General features: G+C 48.9%; 1 protein-coding gene across 2 annotated transcripts in view; it reads right to left on the reverse strand.

The window, feature by feature from the left end:
- RPS6KA5 (ribosomal protein S6 kinase A5) overlaps positions 1-18567 on the reverse strand; it is a 543858-nt gene that overhangs the window by 142225 nt on the left and 383066 nt on the right. For both annotated transcript variants that reach the window (XM_085626532.1, XM_085626531.1), the window contains exon 11: positions 11900-12033. In XM_085626532.1, coding sequence (XP_085482658.1) covers positions 11900-12033 — 134 coding nt within the window. The remainder of the gene's footprint in view (positions 1-11899; positions 12034-18567) is intronic.

Here is an 18567-nt window from a genome sequence, read left to right on the forward strand (position 1 = left end):
CGGCTATCCATTCCGACACGAAACGGAGATGTGAGGCCCAATAAAAGTCCAGGAGGTTAGGACACGCAAGGCCCCCTCTGTCGCGCGGCGACATGAGGGTCTTGTGGGAGAAACGCGGCCTGCGCCCTCCCCAGATAAAGCGAATGAGATCGCGCTGCAGGCTCTGCATTTGGTGTTGCGGTATTGGGGTGGGAGGCATTGAAATAAATATAAGATTTTAGGGAGTATTGACATTTTCACGGCATTAAGCCTACCCAACACCAAGAGATCGTGAGGTTTTTCCAACCCCTCAGGTCTTCCAGTACGGCCCTTCGGCACTCTCGCCTGTTCACCTGCGTCCATGTGTCTAAGGTGGGGGTCAGTTGGAGGCCTAGATATCAGATGTGCTCCGTGGCCCATTGGTAAGGAGCGAGCATTTTCAGGACCGGCACCTCGTCTTGCGGGATCGTGAGATTCAGAGCCCACGATTTGCCATGGTTAATCTTGAGGCCCGAGACTTTCTCAAAAGACTGCAGAAGGGTATGGAGCGCCGGAAGAGACGTATGCGGGCGCGACAGGGTCAGAATAAGGTCGTCTGCGAAGAGCGCTACCTCGTTTTGCTGGCCCCCAAGGGGGATCTCATGTATGTCCGGGTGTCGCCGAATCATCTCCGCTAGGGGTTCAACCACCAGGGCAAACAGCAGAGGTGACAAGGGACAGCCCTGTCGTGTACCTCTAGAGATGGAGAGGGGGTCCATAAGCTGCCCATTAACTCGAACCCGAGATTGCGGAGAAAGATAAGGGGCCATGATCATAGAGATCATATTCTCACCCAGTCCGACCTTTTGTAATACCGCTCGAAGAATGCTCCACTCCACTCAGTCAAACGCCTTCTCCGCGTCCAGCGAGAGAAGGCATGCTGGTATTTTCCAGTGTCGGGCTTTCCCCACCAGGTGCGCGATTATGCGCACGTTATCCGGCCCTTGCCTGCTGCGGATGAAGCCAACTTGGTCCAGATCCACAAGCCCAGGCATGTGGGGATCCAAGTGTCTGGCAAGCATTTTGTTGTAGATTTTAAGATCTGTGTTCAGCAAAGCTATAGGGCGGAAAGATGCGCACAGCGTGGGGTCCTTGCCCGGTTTAGGAATAAGGGCTATTTCCGGCATACCCATGGAGGACGACGGCCCCTCTGCACCAGAGAAGGAGTTGTACAGCCGCAAAAGATGTTTCTGGAGATGCGGCAGAAACATACGGTAGAAAACCAAGGGCAGGCCATCTGGCCCCGGCGTCTTCCCGAGAGGCAGATCCTTCAGCACCGTTCGCAGTTCCTCCATCATGAGGGGGTCTTCTAATTGTTGGGCATGTTGTGGATGAATTGGTGTCCAGGGGCATTGGGCGAGGAAGTCATCTATGGCAGCTGGTGAGGGATCGTCCGCTCCATAGAGGGCAGCATAATAGGCCCGAAAGGCCTCACACTTAGCTCGTCCCGTGACAGCCCCGACCCCACCCATCGTTTGGATATTCGCTATGTGGGCCTTTGCCCCGCAGGCGCTGCGCCAATACTCTGCCCACTTTATCTCCCCCTCAAAATATCGTTGCTTTAAGATTAGCAGGGATCGCTCTGCCTTATTAGCACGCAGCGTGCGGAGCTGGCCCCTTAGATTAGCATGCCTTTGTTGATTCGCGACCGAGGAATGACCCAGATCCTGTTGCTCTAGCACCTTTATGTCCTTGGAAAGGGTGTCCTCCAGGCGGCGTGCCTCCCGGGCATGCGCAATCGCTAAGGATGTGATGTGACCGCGGATGGTAGCCTTAAACGCATGCCACACCACAGGAAAGGGTGTTTCGGGAAGATCATTGTTTACAAAATAGGAGTCAATGGAGGACCGTATGTTCTCCACATCCGCCGGGTCGCGCAGGACGTGCAACGGCATACGCCACTGCCGAGCTCAGGCAGGAGAGGCGGCCGGGTCCTGCAGTAAGAGCTCCACATGGGCATGATCAGAGAGCGATATGTCAGACATAGATGCCCCCACCGTGTCCCGCACGGCGTCATGGGAAATAAATAAATAGTCAATACGCGAGTACGAACGGTGAACGTGAGAGTAGTACGAGTATTCCCGCACCTCCGGTGAGTGATATCGCCAACCATCCAGCAAACCAAGATCCGTTATCTGTTTCCGTAGTGTAGAGGACATGGCCCCCGCCCCATTGGAGGAAGCCTCACTACAGTCCATCGCAGGGTCCCACACAAGGTTAAAATCTCCCCCCAAAATTAAGGAGGGTTCGCCATGTGGCACATGGTCCCGCATAAGTGTCCGGAGATATGAGTCTTGCATCTGGTTCGGAGCATAAACATTGCACAGAGTGAATAGGCGTCTCCCCACCTGCACCTCCGCCCTTATGAAGCATTAATCCGGACTGCGGTAAACTTTAGCGCGCCCCTACCGGATACCAGGCCTGCAGAGAATAGCCACCCCGGCGGTTTTGGTGTCCGCCGACGCCCAGAACTGGAGGGGGTAGCTTAGGTGTGCCATACGGGCAGTGTCTAGGCGCAGCAGGTGAGTTTTTTGCAGAAAAATAATGTCCGGGCTATGTCGCTTGTTGGGGGAATTCGGGCCCTTAACATTAAGGGTTAGTATCTTTAAGGGGCCAGAAACAGTCATGGGGAAATCAAGTTCCAAGTTAGTCTATCATGCCGATGTGGAAAGCGCTGCCGGGAGGTAGGGAGGAAACCCAGGAGCATGGCAAATTCAGCCCCTGGCGCGCGCCGTGATAGCTGAAGCAACCACCCGCCATACCTAGCACCTACAGAAAGAAAGAAGGAGAGATACAGGTAAGTAAGAGGGCAGAAAGTAAGAGGAGATAAACCCAACGTCGACCAACCGGGCCACATGTCTCTGTTCCAATCGCCAGCCAGCCTACACCGGAGGGTTCGGACAAGCCAAGAGATGTCACTCTCCCAGGAACAGAGGGGGGTACGCTGTCCACCGGCCTCGAGGTCAGCGAGAGAGAGGGCTCCGGCTCTGGCCACCCCGCACACAAAAAAGAGAGAGAAGGACTGCAAGAAATTAGACCAAGCCCAGCTAGAGAACACTAGACCATAAGGAGCTGTGATCGTAGAGAAAAGCTCCAGGAGTCACCACAAACATCCAGACTGTTGATCATGGAGGTGGAGTTTCTGATCCAGCGTCAGATTTGTCACCTTCTAAGGACTTAATGTGTTCAATAATGTCCTGCTTAGCCTGCAGGGAGTCCTGTTCATTTAGAGGAGAGGGGCGCCTACACCGGCGCATGGTCGACCAAGCTGGCTCAGCAGGGACCCTTGCAGAGGATGAAGGACGCGTGGGGCTGTCAGACCGCGAGTCGGGGAGTCGAAGCAACTGCGCCGCATCCCTGTAGGACCGGATCACCCTTCGCCGAGACTCCCAGGTAAATATAAGCGCAAAGGGATGACCCCACTGATAGGAGATATTTAGGCTCCGCAACTTATCAGTCACTGGTTTGAAGGTGCGACAGCACCGAAGGGTAGTGGGGGCCAGATCTTGGAAAATCTGAATTCTATGTCCCTCATACGCGAGGTCTTGCTTGGCCCGTGCCGCCCGTAGGATAGCTTCTTTTTCTGTGAAGAAATGGATCCTGGTTAATATATCCGGAAGAAGGCCTGGTCTGCCCGCAGGCCCTGTGACGCGGTGGGCCCGATCCAGGGCCGGGGGAGAGGCATCGTCATCACCCCATACTTCATGCAGCAACTGCGCCACATACGTCAGGATGTCTTTCCCTTCCGACTTCTATTCCCCAAATCCTCCTGCTTCAGCTCTATATGTTGGTCTTCCAGAACAGCCAGACGCTGCCAGAGCTGCTCCTGGTCTTCCGTCCGGGCATCCAGCGTCTTCTCCAAGCCATCAGCCCGTCCCCCCAGGTCCGCCACCTCTCTCCGGAGCTCTCTGACACAGGAATGCACTTCGGTGCGGAGTGAGCCAATCTCAGATTTCAGTTCAGTCAGGACATAAAGGCCTGTGTCACCGGGAGCGATTCCCCCCCGGCCGGCACCTGTCCCTCCGCTGAAGTAGACGAGCCCATCTTGCCCCACAAGGCCGCCACCAAGTTGTCCTTTGGGGCTGGCCCCGGGGCATCCTTAACTCTATTAGTGCGCGTCATACTGGAAGAATGGTGGGACAGCCGACGCGGAGACCCAACAGTAACGGAGGTCCCCCCGCTGCTACTGCAAAGCACCAGCCCCGGGAGAGATCCCCCTCTCCACCACTGACTCCGTCAGAGGTGCACAGTCTCCCCGCAGGACCAGTCCCCCCGCAGGACCAGCAGGACCAGCAGACCCAAGGATTGCCGAGTAGGGGATGTCAGCAAGCAGGCCACCACCACAGCTCCGCAGTGTTGAGTCACTCAAGATACCAGGAGCCCCTGTCAGCCCCCCCTCAGCCCGGGAAAAGCCTGTGAAAGCCCGTGTGCGCCCTACAAATACAAGCAGACAGGCCCCAGCCCCAGCCCTCACCCCACCACAGCGAGAATTGTCAGGCCAGGCTCAGGCCAGGCAAGTGACGTCCAAGGCGCCGCCGCCCGACACCACCAGCAGCAGATGTCCCCGCTGGCCTCCGCTCAATCCAGGCCCAAGGCAGATGAATGCGTGTGCTCCTCCACGTAGGAGGCGCACAACCACAAGCTGACGCAGCCCAGGCCCGTCACAGTCCCAAAGGCGCCATCCCGGTGTCCTCAAAGCAGGGGGAGCAAAGTGGCGGCAGGAAGCCGAGCCGCGGCCTCCCACCATCTCCCCCTGATCACCACCGACTCTCTATGCAGGGGGAGGCCCCCCCGGACCGGGAGAGCCCGCCAGCAGGGCCCGAGTTCCGAGGCACCTCACCGCTGCGGCACGGGGAATGGCGGATCCGGGTCGGCTAAAGGCACACTGCCCGTCTGGCCGTGCCCGTGTCCCAGGCCCGCCGCGTGCACCCTCCACAATCGGGATGATCACTCGCTCGCTGGCTCCCTCACCGCCAGAGGCCGCAGTCAGAGTCAGGGGCCTGCGCGGGATAGAAGGTCCGCCCGCGTCACCAGTCGGGAAGCTTCCAGCTCAAGCGCCACAAAATGGCGGGCGCACCAACCGCCGGATCGAGGCGCCGCCGCCGGAGACCGCTGCCCCTGCTCTCACGCCGTCCTCTGCTCGTCAAGGGGTGCCACAGATCCCCCGCACCGAGGTGAGCGTCAGGGGACCCCCAGCTCCGCTGTAATAGCGTTGGTGCGCGGCGGTCTGCCGGAGCTCCTCCAGCGTGCGTACTACTGCATCGCCAGTTAGACCTCGCCCCCATGAATATTGTTTTGATACCATGCTGATAAAGATTATGAAAAGTAATGTAACACACACATGCTAGGTGTTCAGTAGACCTAAACACGCATGACCATTGGAAAATCAGGTGAATTACTTTGTCAAAAATATAACTGACAAGAAGCACGGGTCAAAAGAAATTAAAATAAGTTTATTCGAGCTGGAAGCCAGAAAGCACTATTAAAGGTCCATGGACAAATAACCACCTAGCCCAGTCTACTTGTGATCACAGAGAATAAAAAGACTGTGCATTGGAGAAGAGCTGCCTCAACTATACAACCATGAAAAAACTTCAGTACTTTTACAAATCAATATAAAGGACACAGGTTATCAACTATCACAAATGGAGATTTTTAGCTGAACGTAGGGTCACCAAGGTTGAAAATATAATAAGTCAGCTTTAAAACTGCCTTTAGATGGTTAAGAACCCCAATCCACCAAATATAAACGCATTTATGGATTTAAAAGAGCAACCGAAGACACCAAAACCCATAGATAACTGCATATAATAACCTAGAATCGTAAGGGAAGACCAAGGAAAGGTATACTTTAGTATTCTTTCCTAAAATGAGTTTAGTTTCACCATAAATTATCCTGTGCTCACCTTCTGGAAGCTTGGCACAGGACAGTCAGCCTTAATTTAAGAGGCAATGTGTAAGGCATTTGTGCAACACTTCAAACAGTAACACAGTGAAAACACCACAAAAAGACTCCACACCAGGTTAGAAAAACAGAGCAGAATTATATAAATAAATCAAGACCAAAACGACAAAAATAGAACAAGTAGAAGCAGAGAAATTAATTTTCAAAGAATAAAGATAAAATAGCGTTAGAAGCGATAAGTGCTTAAATGGGACATTTGGTCACACCGGACCATGGGAATGTCAAAGGTTCAGGCTCACCGGGATGCAGCGTGGGCCCTCTTGAGCCCGCTGAATCACAGCACCTTGATCCAGAATACGTGGTCATCGATAAAAATGCGAGGTGCAGCCAAAGCGATGAGTCTGTGACAAGCCATGTAGTGGACGAGATGCATCGATTTTCCAAATGCAACTGCGGCGATGCATCGGATAAGAGTGTGAAGTGCTGGTTTTGAATGCGATGCGTGGGTATGCATCAATTCTCATGGTGATGCGCTGGTCTGGAAGGCAATGTGCCAGGTCTACTCCACCCAACGACAAGGATGCACTGGTTCCGGCTCACGCAAAGGCGAAGATACGCCTGTTCACATGAGGATGAGTGGGTTTTGGTTGCATCAGCACTTTATACCCACTTCCAAGGGCTCAGGACTGGGTTAGCCCCACTTCCAAGGGCAAGACTTGCAGCAAGCAAAGTCCAGGTGCTGTACCCGGATGAGTTGAAGCCACTGATGTCCCAGAGACTTAGAACAGGAGACAAGCGAGAGTCACTCTCCGTTCAAGTGATGCAGGTCTAGTCCTTCTCACGCAGGCAGGAAAGCAGAAAGCAGCAGGGCAGTAATGCAGGAGTTCAGCAAAGAAGCAGTCCAGCAGATTGGCAGTACTTTCAACAGCACAGCAGTTCTCCTTCCTGGCAGAATCTCCACAGGCCCAGAAGTGTACTGAAACTATGGTGTCAGAGGTCCAGTACGTATACCCAGTTGAGCCTTTGAAGTGAAGGAGACTTCAAAGAAAGCTTTCAAGTGCACAGAGGTCCTCCCTTCCTGTCCTGGCTACAGACTCAATACAAGGGGGTATGCAGCCCTGTGTGAGGATAGGACACAGTCTATTCAGGTGTAAGCGTGAGGCTGTGAACAGCTCCTCTCTCCCATCACCCAGGATGGACCATCAAGACACACCTAACCTCCCTTTGTGCGTGGCTGTCTAGAGGAACCCAGACTGAACAGAGACAGGCAGTAGGCACCAAAGGGCTAAAGTAAGTAAGTGCCAACCTTCTGAAAGTGGCATTTGCCAAACTGTAATTTATAATCCAACTTCACCATAAATTGTGATTTAAAATGGATGTAATAAGGTAATCCCAATGTTATCCTATGGGAGAGATAGGCGTTGCAGTAGTGAAAAACAAACGTAAGAGTTGTTCACTACCAGGACATGTAAAGCTGAAAAGTACATGTCCTACTTTTTAAATGCAATGCGTGCTGCTCTTGGGCTGTCCAGGGCCTACCTTAGGGGTGACATACGTATTAAAAATGAAGGTTTAGGCCTGGCAAAAGGTTGAACTTGCCAGGTCGACATGGCAGTTTAAAAGTGCACACAAGGCTCTGTGGTGGCAGGCCTGAGACATGGTTAAGGGCTACTTAAGTGGGTGGCACAATCAGTGTAACATTTAATTTACAGGTCCTGCGCACATGTAGTCCACCCTACTAGGGTCTTATAAGTAAATTAAATGAGCCAATTGGGTATGAGCCAATGTTACCATGTTTAGAGGAGAGAGCACATGCACTTTAGCACTGGTTAGCAGTGGTTAAGTGTTCAGAGTCCTAAAGCCAACAAAACAAACTCATAAAACGTGGAGGAGGAAGGCAAAAGGTTTGAGGTGGCCCTGCAGAGAGGCCCTTTTTCCAACACACATGTATAATGAAATTGAAAAGCATGCTTTTGAGAAGAAAATGTGTGTATCTGCACTCATAAATTGATGTTTGGAGCAAAATAGTTGAATTTCCAATTGAATGTCAAATTTAACAATTTTAATAGCGGACTTGGGTCACAATAAACAGTGTTATTTCAGTTATAAGATACCCTTCAGGGTGAATGTGTACTTTACAAATGCACATTATGTTATGTATAAAGCTGATCTTTGAGTAATAAATCATGCGGTGTTGCAGAGACTTCTTACAAACTTGGTGCACTACAGCTACGGGTGTTTTGTATTAGCCATGTATAGGCCTTCCAAACTGATAAAGCCTTTTTCACATTACTGCTGGCAACCCTCCCTGATGGACTGATCACTGCTGATAATCTTGCATAAGTGGCCAATAATGTAATCTTGCATGATGTGGTAACACCACTACTATTAGTAGCTTGCAATGATTTTCCCTAATAAGTAGTGTAAGGAGGACGACGTGGGGGCGGACCGGAAGTGGAGAAAGGTTGCGACTCCTCAACGCTGACCGGAAGCCGGCAGCGGTCTAACAGTGGCCCAGGAGAGGGGGAAGGAGATTGTGACGAAGGGTGGCACCAAAGACGCGGAGGAGCAGAAGACGGAGAGAGGTATCGGAGGCATAGAGACGGTGAGCGTGAAGGACAGCGGTGAAGCAGAGGAAGGCGAGAGCGAAAAGGAACAGACGAGACGAAGACCGAGGAGTGTATTGTACACCGCTACCAAACCCGGAGGGCAGAAGGAAGGAGAAGACGCCCGGGTCCCGCCGCCACGGTCCTAGAGACGGGCCGTGGCCCAAGGCAAGTATCCCTCCGAGGATCGTTCTGGTGGCGGAGGAGGGGAGGCGTGCGGAGGTAGGGCACTGATCCCGACCTACCCAAGCCCAACATCCCGGAGCCAGGAATCGAAGGAACAGCTGTCTCATACTTTCTTTCGTGTTATACCATTGGTTGATCATTCTACCTAAAACCCCTTCAATCCTTACCCACTTAACGCCTGAAGAAAAGAAATAAAATACATCACGTACACAATAATACGGCATCTTGAGGTCCATCACACCCCGGTGACTAACACCTTAACAAGTAGCTCTTACTACAGAAAAGGTTGGAGACCCCTGTGTTAGAGGTAAGCCCGTTTCACATCTTGCAGAGAAGAAAAGGCAGAAAAAATAACATTTCCCCCAATATCAGAAGTCTTCAATAAAATGGGAGGCAGCTATGGCACAGTTTTAAACAAGGCATCAAGGGCTTCTTCTTAAGCAGTATATGATGTAGATTTCCATCTTCGTAGTGTTTATCAAGTCAATGCAGCAAAAAACACAGCCCTTTGTGCTGGGGGGACAGAAAGATTGGTGCAAGGACTACCCGTTCATAGGCACACACATGCATAGGTGTTCCAGTGCTAAGAATCAGTCAGATGTCTAACAACTGGGGATAGAAGAAGAGCAGTGAGCTTGGGAGATGGTATACTATTCCAGGACTGCAGACTTTTGCCTCTCCATAGACATTGCAGACCAAACACAGCAGTGGGAATGTCAATAGGTCTCACCTATTGAGAGCTATCGTCTTTGGCAAGGTGTTTTAGCTATGTTGTACACCACAAAGGCTGCTGTTCAGCATGGCTAAACGTTAGTGGGGTAGATTGTTGTAGGATAGATTGTGGTAGAGTTAAGAGGGATAGATTGTCGTAGAGAGGAGTGGAGGCAGAATAGAGTGGGGTGGATTGGGATAGATGATTGGAGTGGGTGGAGTAGGTTGTGATAGATTAGCGTGGGGTAGATTGGAGTGAGGGAGTTGGATAGATTAGCGTGGTAGATTGGAGTGGGGTAGATTGAATCGGGGTAGATTGGGGTGGAATGGGGTAGATTAAGGTAGACTATAGTGGGATAGATTTGGGTAGGGTAAATTGGGGTACAGTGGAGGGGGATATATTGGGGTGGAGTGGGATGCAGGTTGGGTAGAGTGAGTGGGGTAGATTAGGGAAACGTGGGGTAAATTGGGGAATAGTGGAGTAGATTGGGGGAAGAGTGGAGTGGGTTAGATTGGACTGGAGTCTGTTATATTTGAGTGGCGTGTAATAGACTGGAGTGAAGTGGAGGGGGGAAGACTGAGTACAGTGGAATGGAGCATGCTAGATTGGGGTAGCATGAAGTGGGGTAGACTGGAGTGGATTGATAGGAGTGGGGTAGATTGGGGTAGAGTGGAGCAGGGTATATTGGGGTGGAGTTGGGTCGATTGGAGTGGAGTAGATATTGGAGTGGAGTGAGAAAGTCTGGGGTGGAGTTGGGTGGAATGCAGTGGAGTAGATTAGGGTGGAGAGGGGTGGATTGGATGGATTAGGGTGAGGTAGATTGGGTGGATTAGAGTAGGGTAGATTGTAATGGAGTGGGGAACAGAGCAGTGGGGTAAAGTGGAGTGGAAGTGTGGTGGATTGGAGTGGTATTGAGTGGGGCGGGGTAGATTGCAGTCACTGATCGAGGTGTAGATACAATGACTTGGGGAGCAGGATGGACAGAAAAAGGGTTTACACTGAGGCTCCATGTGAATTGCTCCGCTCACCCATCAGTGGACTGTAGACGTTGAAATGTCCTCTATTTTTGCAAGTAGTCCAGTAATCCACCCCCTACTACCACACATTCGCTTAGTAACCTCTGCACTAGGCCTATGTACCATTTGGCCTCACTATGACAAACTTTTTGTAAGCAACCGAGATGAAAACACGCAGACTAGTCTCTCACATATATAAATATCTCACACATATATAAATATATATGTGAGACTATTTTAGATTTTCCACAACAACTGAAGTGTTTGCCCCCTAGACCGAAGGGAAGCAATCGCTCATTCACTCCTCTGAGCCAGCAAAACATGTTAAAGACGATGCTGTGCTGAAGAACAACCCGAAGAAAAGTAATTAGTCAATGCAGTTCGCAGACAGCATGACATTTGACTTTTATCTTTGAAGTCACAACAAATGAGACAAGTTAAGAACAATGTTTAAAGGCTTGTTTACAGAAAGCAACTTTGTGGAAGAATACAGTAAATAAGGTTTGGGTAACTGGAGGGACGGCCTAAGCCAATAAAGATAGCACATAGTAAGGCAGAAAATGTGAGTTACAAGCCACAAAGCCAATGGTAATCAGCGGGAGGAACGCATTCCTAGGTCAGGTTTCTTAATGACCCCAAGATGTCTTTGGCAAACCAGACATCTGCGGTGTCTTGTAGGCTGCACTCCCAAATCTGGTCAGAGCTAGCTACCCTAAGCACCGAGGAATGTGAAAGCCACAGATGCAATTTCAGAAATGGCCAAGACTACAGTGCATACAGAAAATTCCAGGTGTAATGCTCAATCAGCAATGAGGTACTGAAAAACATAGCAGGGAAGCAGCCATGAACTTATGCAAATGAAATGAAATACCAGCATTTGTAAAGCGCACAGCTACCTCCGGTGAGGTGTCCGGGCGCTGGGGTTCCTCGGGAAGATTAAGGGAGCTATTGCCCAGGGTCACAAGGTGCTAGGCTAACCTGCCGCTGGTGCCGGGAACAAGAACAGGCCTTGCAAAAGCACCGTAGAGGATTGTTCGCTAAAACCAGATAAGTTCTCCTACGAAACATTCAAAAACATTAAAGGAAAGCACATCGCAAGTCAAATACAATCGAAAATGATCAAAAAGAAGTTATCCAACCAAGAGTTGCTTTCGAGTAGTCCTTCTATGTCGGCGAAGCAAAAGAAATGAGCCTACAGGGCTGACTAGTGTGAGTCGGTGCACAATCGAGTGAAATAGTGGGGCCATTTTCAATCTGTGCCTTTCCAAGAAAAGCCAGTGGGTTTTGATTATTTTAAAATAATTCCCAAAAACATTTTGAGGTCCGGCATGGCAGTAGGGAATTAATTTAGACTCATTATTTTGGTTAACATACCTGGATGAAGAACCTCGGCTGCAATTCAAGCTATAGTTTGTAAATACTCGTTTTCTTTCAGTTATTTCGGAAAATTACATACCGTTTACTTATAATTTTTACAGCATATTCCTGGCTAGTTTTCTTGTGAAAGCATTTTCGACAGATTGAGAAACTTCCTTCGCCCAGCGGTTTGTCTTTCAGATCCAGTTCATAATGTTGATAAAACGGAGAGTCCTGTGAGAAAACGAAGTGCATGTATTTGTGTTGAATATTTTCAGCGGACAACAAAAGTAAGAAAATCAAACTAACCACTGCAAAGTCTTGGCATTGGTCAACATTTTCTACATATATAGATTTAAGAGTACTGTTATTCCACATCGTAATCATATAATGAGTAACAAACCACATTTTCAAATAATACAAAAATTAGCAAAGCCAATACATCTAGCTGTGCAGCACGGCTACGGAAAAAAAAGAAAAAAAATCTTATGATGCAGGCATACCCGTCCCACTCAGGGTGGTAAATGCAACCAGCATTGGCATAGCCAAAAGGTCTAGCTTTTGGGACCTTATAAGTATTTACTTATGCAGCACAATATCCTTGGTGCAACAACATCAACTGTTGCATGGCTAAACACTTATAAGATCCCAAAGGCGCGACCTATTGGCTATGCCAATGCTTGTTGCATTTATCACCCGAGTGGGACGGATATGCCCAGACGTGGGTCCCGTGCTCTTCAAGCCACTGGAATCAAGCTATCCTGGCTGAAGAGGGGTGAAACCCCGAAACCGGTCCTAGGATGTTTGTTTCCAGTCCAGGGAAGACCTGGCTAGGCAGTTCGGGCTGGACTGTTCCCATGAGGCACAGAGTCAAGACTGATTTGCATATGGCTGGGTTCAAACTGGAATGGCATGGTGAGCAAAAAAACGATGGATTTAGCCCCAGATCTTTGTACTGCGTTGAATGTATGACATTGTTCTGCATTCAGTCCATCAACTGTTGTTTTTGCATTTGTCACCCCGAGTGGGACGGGTATGCCCAGACATGCGTTCCGTGCCCTCCATGCCACTGGAACCAAGCTATCCTGGCTGAAGAAGGGTAAAACCCCAAAACCAGTCCTAGGATGCTTGTTTCCAGTCCAGGGAGGACCTGGCTTGGCAGTTTGGGCTGGACTGTTCCCATGAGGCACAGGGTCAAGACTGATTTGCATATGGCTGGGTTCAAACTGGAATGGCATGGTGAGCAAAAAAACAATGGATTTAGGACCAGACCCCTGTACTGGGGTGAATGTATGACATTGTTCTGCATTCTGTCCATTAACTGTTGTTTTGCACAGATAACAACAGACAAGCAGGATGTTTGCTCTATGTTTACGTCACTTGTTTTCCTAAAAAACTCGCATTGAAGTTAAGAAAGTAAAAAGTAATAAAAGTGAACCCACTGTAGACGCCACTAAATTCTGCGGAGACTCGTAAATCTCAAAGAAGCACGTGAGGTGCTGTGAGACGTTTCGCACCTGATCCAGCTGGGTGTAGCAGGCCGATTACAGGTGCACTTGGGCGTGTGTGCGTTTATGCACATGATAAAAGTCATGAAAGGTAAATACTTTTAGTAACTACTTCCACCTTCCTCGAAAATGCTGCAAAGCTTACGTAAATGGAGAATTTATATTTGTGAGGGGGTCGGTGTGGTTGCGGGTTGGGGGTGGGGGCTAGCAGCTCTGGGGAGTTTTCCAGATCCTGCATACTCACCTGAACCCCTCTTCGGTGCTGGCCGAGTTCACCGCGTATTACGTGGGGGTGTGTTGCTGTGTTGAACTTGAGTGTAGGAAGACCAGTCCTAGCCTCTCTCCCCTGCGCCAGAGGCATGCCCACGAGCAGTGGGGCACCGCCAGGTTACACATATGAAACTAAATGGAGGTCACAGGCCCAATAAATCCAGGCCCGACTCCTTCTTCACCTAAGCTAAATCACCTAACCCATTAAGGCAGGACTTTAATCTAAGAGTTGCACAGATTTAAAAAACTAAACTTTCGAGTTTCACCTCGTGGTTAACAAAGTTGTGCACATAAAGCTGTGCTCGTAGACTCTTATACTTCCGGTAAATAATTCTGGAGTCGGACTAATAGTGTATTGGCAAGTCCCCGGCTCCCCCCACCGGGGCAGTGAACAAGAAGCCCTGGGGTGGGACAGGGAGATAAGAGATATCCAGGGGGCTGGAGCAGCAGGTGTAACCTGCGGTTGCCTCACTTATCTCCCCGAGCAGGCCTTCGGTGTCCGCCGGGGCAGGGATTCCGCTGCCCACTTCTGAGGCCGGATGAGTAACAGAAATCCCTGCAAAGGTCACGCAGCTCCCGGGGTCACCCTCTGGCTACCACACTCAGGCCATCGCTCAGGGTGAGCCTGTGTCTTCTGAGTGAACCCGCCGGACAGATTCACGAAAAAGCATGGGCAAAGGGGGCGAGCACCTTTCAAAGGGGCCCTTTGTAAATAGACATTGTCCTCCGTTTCTCCCCTCTCACATTTTCATTGTTATTTTTATCAGAACACCCCCATTCTTTCTCCCGGCTTCTTCCCGCACCCCTTATCTAACTCTCAGCACCCAGAGTCCTTTTGCGGATTTTGTTTGGTGTCGACAAAGACATATTTCAGATGTATGAAATGTTAAGAATAATATTGTATAGCATCATGCGGACTTGATTTATAAGGAAATAGGTAATACAATGTTAACTTGCTCTAAACAGGGGGCCCAAAAACACGTCTTGCCTAGGCCCTAAAAATTCCAAAGATGACACTGAATATGACCAAAATCTCTGAGCACTAAATGAGGACGTATACTTATCATATGAACCCCTTAAAGAGTGAGATGTACAGATCGATCGCTTCTTTAATCACAGGCACCGCCCACTCGGTTTACCACAGCACGATCTAGCAAACGCACCCTTTTAAAGAGCTCAACATGAAATCAATGTTTGTCCTCACTCCCCGCGTTTTACTTCTGTAATCAACCACAACTAAAATATGTGCGTGCTAAGATTCTATTGTTTCTGTTCTTTTCTGTTTAGTTCGCCACATTCAACCATTTAAAAACTCAATGTGTTAATTCATTCGCTTTGTGTTTGTAGTTTTGCTGTTAATAAAAAAAAACTGAAACTGGCAGAAAAATATCGTGCTGGGAGAAGAAACATAAATAGCATTTCTCTTTCAACACCGGAGGCTGAGATGCTGGAATTCCTGTTCAGTCTTGCAAGCGCCAGGCAGGGACATGGTCTCGCCGTGTCCCTCAACACGCAGGCCAGCTTTATGCTGACACATATCTGTACACCAGTTTGAAAGCACGTGAAAACAATACAATCGAAAATAGAAGAAGTGCATCCCATCACGGAAGCAGCCTATAAAAGCAGAAAAATACCATCAAAGATTACAAATGCAGAACATGCAGCGAGAAGAAAGAGGCCTACTTTAGGTGCAGGCTTTCGAAGTTAGGGTGAGACCACAAAAATATAAACAGAATGGTAAACAAATAACAGAGGGCCGCACGTTTATGGTCAGTCTATCCAAACAGAAATAAGCAACCAAGCAGGCAAATAAACAAGCATTGGCCGCGCGGCCCGCGAAAGTGACACGGACGCGCGGCCCGCGAAAGTGAGTGATCGCGATCAACGGAGGAAAGACAGATGGCGGCTGCACGCGTGCACGCTCACGTGTACGCAAGCTTTAGGCCACCAAAAGCCTGTGGCATCACTTTGAAAAACCACCTACTAAATGTCTCGCAGAGCAGCGCATGCGCTGGCTCAGGCGAGACCTAAAAAATCCTATGATGCAGCCGGCTGCATCATTTTGAAGGCGCGCGCGTGCACGCACGCACACACACACACCAAGAACGCACATGCCTACAAAATGTTTCAAATGCTTTTAAAAAAACATCGATTGGAGTAGGTGGGGGGAAGCAACGCGGGAGAGGGAAGTACCACTGAGGGGGGGTGTTGGAATCATGGAAGGCGGGGAGGAAAACCAACAGGAAGGCAGGGAAGCAAATGGAGGGCAAGGGAAAGTAAGCAAACAGAGAGCGCATTATGGAGCTGTCGAGGGGAAAGCACGCATGTGATAAAGATATGCAGGGAGAGAGAAGTACACAAGGACGAGCACATCACAAAGGGAGACAGGGAGAAGCACACCGGCAGAGAAAGAGCAATAAGAGTGTGCAAAAGAAGGAATTACACGAGGAAGGCACCTGGAAAACACAAAGAAAAAAAGTAGGGTCTCAAAAATTAGCAAGGATGCAAGTAATGATTTCATATTTCAGGGGACGGGCAAAATCATAAAGAGGAACTAAAGCCCACACAAGCTAATGAATAAGAAGCAAGCATACGCTTTCAAGAAGGTGACACCTAAAAGACAAGTTACTTACCTCCGGTAACGCCTCATCTGGTAGAAACACGCTCTAGCCTCAGATTCCCTATCTTGGAAAACTCCCCAGGTGCCAGGCTGGATACAAAATTGTTTTCAGCAGTACCTCTGCGCATCGGTAGAGGGCATCAAGCGACTCCGTAGCGACATCATCTCTTGAATGTGACATCAACTGAGTCTATATAAGTCCTCCCCCGATGAGCTGATGTCGGTTTCTTCTGTGACTATTTTCGCGCAAACAATGTGGAGCCACTTAAGGAAACAGTCCCTGGAAACAGTGTACCATAGGGAAAGAACTGTAGTAGTATGCAAAGAGGGGATCTTGGCGACAACAGGGCGCTCGGTTCGCAGAGTGGGGATGATGGCTGGGTCGGTAAGGAATCTGCAGCTAGATCCGGTCTCTACCAAATAAGGTGTTACTGAAGGTAAGTAACTTGTCCATCTGATAGAAACACCAAGCTGCAGATTTCATATCTTAGACTCAGATACCCAACAATACTATCCTTGGAGGAGGGGCTGCGAACTGACCTCACCAAAGATCCCAAAATAGGAGAAGCATGTCCAAAAGATAGAAAGGGACCAGATTATCCGAAAAAGGGTTTGCGAAGCAAGATGCTCACCGAAAGGATTGATCTCCAAGTAGGACTATGGGAAGCCCGTAGGGACTAGAAAGCTATAAGACCGTGAGAACACGGTATAGAACCAGTAAAAAAGGCAGCTCCAAAAGGTGATGCACCATTAGATCGAGGAATGCAAAGGGACTAAGGACAATAGTCCAGGCTCAAAACCAAATGAAAGAAGCATACACAGTGTGCTCAGCCGCAGCAACACAAACAACGAATAAAGGGCACGCACCGATCGTCGAGGAAACTATCCTGAGAAACAGGTTTTGAAAATTTCGCGAAGATTCGTCAACCGGCGCCAAAGTTATTCAAAATAGAATTTTGAGATTTCCTATGGAAACACGGTCCTAACTATAACTATCTACTGGCAACCGCCAGTAGATTATATATATATATATTCACTGAAAAAACCATAGGTTTCACACACGTTATAGTTACGAATTAGCATTTAAAAAACCTTGCAAATTCACTTAAAAAACCATAGGTTTCACACATGTTATAGTTAGCTGGACATTTCACTCGTAAAAAACCGATGAAATTCCCCCGTTATAGTTAGTGCAGGCAACTATAACTCACGCGACCGCAATCCTCTGCTGATGACGTCAGATATTACATCACTGTATTTAGACACTTATTTACCCATGTCTTCTTCCATTAATCTTTAGCTATACATATATTACAAATATTTATTTTTCATAAAGACACATATGTCATCAGTGATGTAATATCTGACGTCATCAGCAGAGGATTGCGGTCGCGTGAGTTATAGTTGCCTGCACTAACTATATTGGGGGAATTTAATCGTTTTTTTACGAGTGAAATGTCCAGCTAACTATAACATGTGTGAAACCTATGGTTTTTTAAGTGAATTTGCAAGGTTTTTTAAATGGTAATTTGTAACTATAACGTGTGTGAAACCTATGGTTTTTTCAGTGAATTTGTACGGTTTTTTAAATGCTAAGTTATGTTTTTCACCGTGCGCGCACCGTGAATTTTAATTTTTTTTTTAAAAATCGCGAGGTGCTTCGCGCACCGTGTGCGCGCTGTGGGCGCTCAGTGCGCTTCGCGCACCGAGCACCTACGGTTCGCAGTGCGTGCCGTGCGCGCACCTCGCGATTTTTAAAAATAAAAACAAATTGTTTTTTTCCCCCTTGGCGGTCCTTCTGTGATCCCCTGACCAAGGCTAGGGGGTCAGGAACTGTCCACTCTGCCTCCTTTTCACGTTCTCCACCTTTTTTTTTCACCCCCTCAGACTGCGAGAAACAAAATGGCGGCCGACACTTCCTGGTTTCGACCGATTCGAATGTTTACCGACATCTAACAACCAATCAGAATTGCGCTCGCGCACGGCAGGGTGCGCGCACAGTGCGCGCGTATAGATATTGATATGCTTTTAAATGCTATTTTCTCAGGAAATACTGAACAGATTTACACCAGACCTGCAAAAGGCACTTCCTTGACCTTATGGCTACCTCTCTGCCAAATTTCACATAATTCTGTTCAGCCGTTCGGGCTGTAGCTGCGACTAAAGGTCCTATGGAAAAAATGCATGGGGAAAACGCGTTTTGGGACCCCCCCTTTTTCTCGGCCCCTGCTTGACGAATCACCCCGAGACTTTCAGGGTAGGAGCTGAGCGGAGCGCCCCATTAGTTTTGAAAATTTTGCGAGGATTCGTCAACCGGCGCCAAAGTTATTCAAAATAGAATTTTGAGATTTCCTATGGAAACTAGGTTGT

This window comes from Triturus cristatus, chromosome 9 (genome assembly GCF_964204655.1).
Source record: "Triturus cristatus chromosome 9, aTriCri1.1, whole genome shotgun sequence".
Taxonomy (NCBI): Eukaryota; Metazoa; Chordata; class Amphibia; order Caudata; family Salamandridae; genus Triturus; species Triturus cristatus.